The sequence below is a fragment of the Myotis lucifugus genome, unplaced genomic scaffold, assembly GCF_000147115.1.
Source record: "Myotis lucifugus unplaced genomic scaffold, Myoluc2.0 scaffold_6662, whole genome shotgun sequence".
NCBI lineage: Eukaryota > Metazoa > Chordata > Mammalia > Chiroptera > Vespertilionidae > Myotis > Myotis lucifugus.
Window position 1 is genome coordinate 2,906 of NW_005877710.1, and position 5,575 is coordinate 8,480.

Below are 5,575 nucleotides of genomic sequence, written 5' to 3' on the forward strand. Positions count from 1 at the left end.
CTGTCTTGTTTGCTCACGAGCTAGTTTCGCTGCAGCTGCCAGGAAAGGCCCCTGAGAAAACTGTCCGGTCCTCACGGAGGCGGGTGCGCCTGGGCAGGGCTTTCCCTTGTGCACCGTGTGGAAGGCAGACATGGACCGCGCTGATGTCCTCGCTGGGGTGACAGTCACGCAGGGCGGGGCAAAGCCGTGAATGTGGGAAATAGTTTATACTTGTATTATTACTTTTTTATTATTGTCTTATTAATTATTATTAACCTACTTTTCCCACCCCTGTACATATTTATTATTAAAGAAAAAAATTTTTTTAAATATATTTGTATTGATTTCAGAGGGGAAGGGAGAGGGAGAAAGAGAGAAACATCAATGATAAGAGAGAACCATGGATCAACTGCCTCCTGCACGCCCCCCTACTGGGGATGGAGCCTGCAACCCGGGCATGTGCCCTTGACTGGAATCGAACCCAGGACCCTTCAGTCTGCAGGCCGGCGCTCTATCCACTGAGCCACACCAGCCAGGACAAGGAAAATTTAAAACGACAGAACATCAAGAGGAGGGGAGTGTCATGTCTAGTTTCACTTCCCAGAATCAAAGGCATGGACTTCAGGGTACTGTCTTCCTCTCTGTCTGTACATTGAGAAGATGGGGTCACAGCATTCACACTATTTCCCTCCACGGCATCAGCCTTTTCCCGTCATTAACATTTCTTTGTAAGTGGTCTGTCATTATCGCGATAGTATTTTAATTTATACTAAGTTCTTGTACTAAATTAAGGACATAAAGCCCATTTCAGTGTTTCTTATACTGATTTTTCCTTGAGCTAGAATGAATGAGTGGATAGACAGTAACTTCTGAAAGGCCCGTAAAGATGCCCTGAGACCTGTAGCAACGTCATGTCGTTTCAAAGTCCCCTTCCCCGGGTCTCGGTGTCGGAGAAGGCGAACCCTCCTGGGGTGGCAGCCTTGGCTGGTGCTGGCCACGGCCAGCGAGCGCAAGTCCAAAACCTGATCCTTGTGTTTTTAAAACCTCCAGGAGCAGACGCAATTGCCACGGGTCACTACGCGCGGACGTCCCTGGAAGATGAGGAGGTCTTCCAGCAGAAGCACGTTAAGAGGCCAGAGGGGCTTTTCAGAAACCGATTTGAAGTTAGAAATGGTGAGTAACGTGCAGTCAGAGCTCGATTACCTAGAACAGGCGGGCGGCTTTGAAGAGCGCCGGGTCCTTGCTGAGCGTCCCTGCCCCACTCGGGGTGCTCCAGGCCGACTTGTTAGTTTGGGGTTCCTCAGGGGGTCACTTCCCGGGCCTGTGGGTGGTCATCTGCCACCAGGAGAGCCCGGCGGGCCCGGCCCGGCAGTGGGACATTGGATCGTGAGGCACCCCTTGACCCTGGGGGATTCACAGGTCCCGGGCCTGAGAGATTTGACGACGCAGCTGGATCAGGCCCTGTTGCTCCGTCAGGTTCTCGAGGCTGGAGCTGTGGCCGTCAGTTTGGTGTCTGAGCGTCAGTGTCCATGTCTGAGATGGGGATACGTCTGCCCATACCGCTAACCTGAGAATCAGTCTTGGGGTCCCGGGTGGAAAACAGGAACTGCACAGAGAGCATGTCACGCGGGTAGCCGAGTGCAGCGAGTCGAGGCTGCCAGAGCGTGGGTATGAGAAGCGGGAAGGATGCCGCACGCTGGCACGGCATCAGTTCCTTCATTGGTCATTGTGCAGAGGGTACAGCATCAGTTGCTTCCCTGGTCAGTGGACAGAGGGGGCATGGCATCAGTTGCTTCCCTGGTCAGTGGACAGAGGGGGCACGGCATCAGTTACTTCATTGGTCAGTGGACAGAGGGGGCACGGCATCAGTTACTTCATTGGTCAGTGGACAGAGGGGGCACGGCATCAGTTCCTTCATTGGTCAGTGGACAGAGGGGGCACGGCATCAGTTACTTCATTGGTCAGTGGACAGGGGGCACGGCATCAGTTACTTCATTGGTCAGTGGACAGAGGGGGCACGGCATCAGTTCCTTCATTGGTCAGTGGACAGAGGGGGCAGTCCGGCAGTTGCTACCACAGTTGCTACCACTAGAGGAACAGCAGCCTGGGCTGAGCCGGGGCCACGGGGCCAGGATCCGCACTCTGCACTGTATCTGGTCCCTGGAAGCGCCCTCATCAGGACTAGCGAATAGCAGAGGAGCCGCAGGGGAGCTGACAGTGCCCGCTGGGCTCTGACACAGACACGTGCACCCGGAGAGCGTGCATCTATGCAGGGCCGATGCCCCAAGGCGTGCCCTCGACCACAGCGGGCTCAGTGCGCCTCCACGGCCAGGACTGCCTGCAGCCTGGCTCTGCGCTGACCCCCCTCCCCCCCCTCCCCCCCAGCTCCCCACAGGCTGCGTTTATTCTAACCTTGGTTTTCCATGGGATGTTTCTTTGAAAATATTGCCCTGAAAGTGGGAACTGGGACAGAGTTCCTCATCCTGTGAACCCTCCCTTCCCCGTACACGTGTGTTTTAACAGCGGAGGAGCCGGGGAGAAGCCCGCACTGACCCCGCTTCTCTGTTCCTGAGCCTCCGCAGCGGAGTGTGAGCGCGGCTCTGCCAGACGGGGGCGCTGTGTCTGAGGACGAGAGGGCGGCACTGAGAGCGACGATGTTCATCCTGCAACGTCTCTTGTTCTTCCTCTTGGCAGCGGTAAAGCTTCTGCAGGCAGCTGACAGCTGTAAAGACCAGACCTTCTTTCTCAGCCAGGTTCCCCAGGAGGCCCTGAGGCGAACCCTCTTCCCCCTGGGGGGGCTCACGAAGGATTTTGTAAAGAAAATAGCTGCTGAGAACAGACTGCACCATGTGCTGCAGAAGAAGGAGGTAGGACCGGAGTGTGGCCGCCCCTGGGGAGCTGGTTCTGGGCTGGGCAGGAGGCACCAGGGCCTTCAGAGAGCACCTTGGCCGGGACTTCTCCCTCCTCCCCTGCTCGGCCCCTGGGGAGGGGGGAGCAGCTTTCCCAGCGGCCTTGGTAGCTCCTTGGGGTGCTCCTGGCCCTGCGCCAGGAGGGAGCAGGCAGTGAGGGCTGGGCACGGGACTCCTGCACGTGGTCGCCGTCTCCATCCGTGGCTGGCGCGTGCCTGTCGGTGCTGGGAGCCGGGCGGTGCTGCTGCCTCGGGGCTGCCTTCATGGAGCTCCCAGCAGGCAGTCTGCTGGGCCGGGGTGGGGGGTACAGCAGTGGGCGCTGACGCAGATGCAGGGCCTCCGGGAGACGACTGGCCTAAGGCCTAGCCCAGTGATGGCGAACCTATGACACGCGTGTCAGAGGGGACACGTGAACTCATTTTTTTGGTTGATTTTTCTTTGTTAAATGGCATTTAAATATATAAAATAAATATCAAAAATATGTCTTTGTTTTACTATGGTTGCAAATATCAAAAAATGTCTATATGTGACACGGCACCAGAGTTAAGTTAGGGTTTTTCAAAAAGCTGACACGCCGAGCTCAGAAGGTTCGCCATCATTGGCCTAGACGATGAGTGGGATTCAGTGTTAAGTAGACAGCTGGGGGGACTGCTAAGTATGACGAGCACACACAGAGGCCCCGCGAGAAAGCCTGTGCGTGGGTGGGTCAGGGTGCAGCCGGGTGGGCGGGGTGCCCGAGGCGGGGCGGAGGTAGCTTAGTGATGCCGCCCCTCCTGTCCGCCTTCCTGGGCCTTTTGTCAGCAGGTCACTGCTCCCTCCACCCAGCCCCCCGCCACCAGCCCTGTCCTCCCCCTGCTCCATGTCTCAGTGTGACTTGGGAGGAGCCGAGAGGACCACCCCGCGCCCCCACGTTCTAGACACAAACCTCAGGACGAGTGGGAAGCGTGTGCTGAGGGCACAAGGGAGAGCGGCTCCAGCTCGGGGTGTGCCAGCTGGGACCTCGGCCTCTCCTGAGGGACTCGGCTCCCGCCTGGCGTCCCACTTCCCGCTCGGCGCTGGTCTCTCCTGCGCGTGGGCAGTGGCCTGAGGCCTGAGCGGCTTTAGGGGGGACGCGTGTGCTTGCCTAGCTGGCAGGCCCAGGGCCAGGGACAGGACCACCTGGGAGGCTGCCCCCAGCACGTGTGTCTGTGGGCGGGGCCCGGTGTCGGTGCTGGTGGGGACGGCCAGCCCGGGGAGGGCTGACCCTCGGCTGCCCTTCACCTCCGCCGCCTCTTCCTTCCAGAGCATGGGCATCTGCTTCGTGGGCAAAAGGAATTTTGAAAAGTTCATCCTCCAGGTGAGTGCCCGTGCTGCGGGGACAGCCCCTCCCTGCCCGGCCGGCCCGCAGTAACAGGTGTGTGTTCAGTACTTACAGCCGCGGCCCGGGCAGTTCATTTCCATCGAAGATGGCACCGTGCTGGGGACACACAGAGGTGAGGCCAGCCTGCGCTGCTCTTGGTCGGGAACCCTGGAGGGGGCGCGGGGCGGCGGGGGGGCTCGGTGGCTGCTGTCGGTCCATTAGCTCGAGAGTCAGAGCTGCGGGCGGGTGGGGAGGCATGGACGGCGGGCAGCAGCAGCGTTGACATGGGTTCCTGCGTGTGGCAGTGGCAGCAGGAGGGTGACCACCTGCCAGGGACAGAACTGCAGGTGCTCCCCGCCCGTCAGTGAGGCAGCGGTGGTGATCTGCGCCTGCGTGTCTCGGGAGGGAGGGGGGAAGGTGGAGAGTGGCCTGGCCTCTGGTCTTGTGGTTTGTTGTGGGGGTGCCCAGAAGTAGTCAGAGGGATTGGGCACAGAAGCCAGGGGCAGCCCTGCCGTGGGTCGTGGGTGGGTGGGAGGCACCTATGTAACCGCAGCCGCATGGCAGCTCAGCAAGAGGGGCTCTCGGCTCCCAGCAGCCCAGCCCCCTTCTAGAGGAATCGCCCTGCTGCCTGGTCTGGTGTCCTGCAGGGCTCCTTGCAGGGGCGAGGTACCCAGGCCTGATGAGGGATGGACACGCTCGGGCTCAGTCAGGGCTTCCCTGGCGTTGGAACCCTGGCCAATCCGGGTGGCCCCTTGGTGGTCCACGGAGCCCCGCTCCCGCCTGTCCCCTATTGGCGTGGGGGTGGTTGAGAGGGACCGTGCCCGCCTCACTGAAAATGTTCCCGTAGGTTGGTTCCTGTACACGTTAGGCCAGAGGGCCAAGATCGGCGGCCTGCGCGAGCCCTGGTACGTGGTGGAGAAGGACGGCGCCAAGGGCGACGTGTTTGTGGTGAGTGGCTGGCCCCGCATGCGGTGCCGAGTCTGCGGGCAGAGCCAGGGTGAGGCTGATGGGCGTCCTGGCCTCCTGCACCCCTGGGCCGGCCCCGGAGCGCAGGGTGTCGTTTACGGTGTCCCTGGGCGCTCCCGGACGCTGGTCACTCGTTAGCCACATCGGTCCCTGTAAGTAGATGCCATTCCTCCGAGTTAACGAGGACACGACAGGTGGTTGGGGTGAAGGCCCGTGGAGAGGAGGGGGCGTCAGGGCCTCGACGGGCTTGCACGCAGGGTCCCGCCGTCTCGCGGAGCAGTGGCAGGTTGTGGGGTCGGCTCGCAGCGCCCCTGCTGCCAAGTGTGACCGTGACCTGTAGTTCCCGCTTCTGCAAAATGGGGTCAAAGGCTCCTGAGGGCGT

The 5,575-nt window shown here is 60.2% G+C and overlaps 1 protein-coding gene across 1 annotated transcript in view; it reads left to right on the forward strand.

Moving 5' to 3' along the window:
* Positions 1-5,569, forward strand: part of TRMU (tRNA 5-methylaminomethyl-2-thiouridylate methyltransferase) — a gene marked incomplete at its 5' end in the record, with an annotated part of 7,600 nt that extends 2,031 nt beyond the window's left edge. Inside the window, 5 exons of the mRNA XM_023749354.1 lie at positions 1,030-1,152; positions 2,674-2,846; positions 4,171-4,224; positions 4,294-4,360; positions 5,075-5,569. Coding sequence (XP_023605122.1) covers positions 1,030-1,152; positions 2,674-2,846; positions 4,171-4,224; positions 4,294-4,360; positions 5,075-5,331 — 674 coding nt within the window. The remainder of the gene's footprint in view (positions 1-1,029; positions 1,153-2,673; positions 2,847-4,170; positions 4,225-4,293; positions 4,361-5,074) is intronic.
* Between the last annotated feature and the right edge of the window lie 6 nt (positions 5,570-5,575).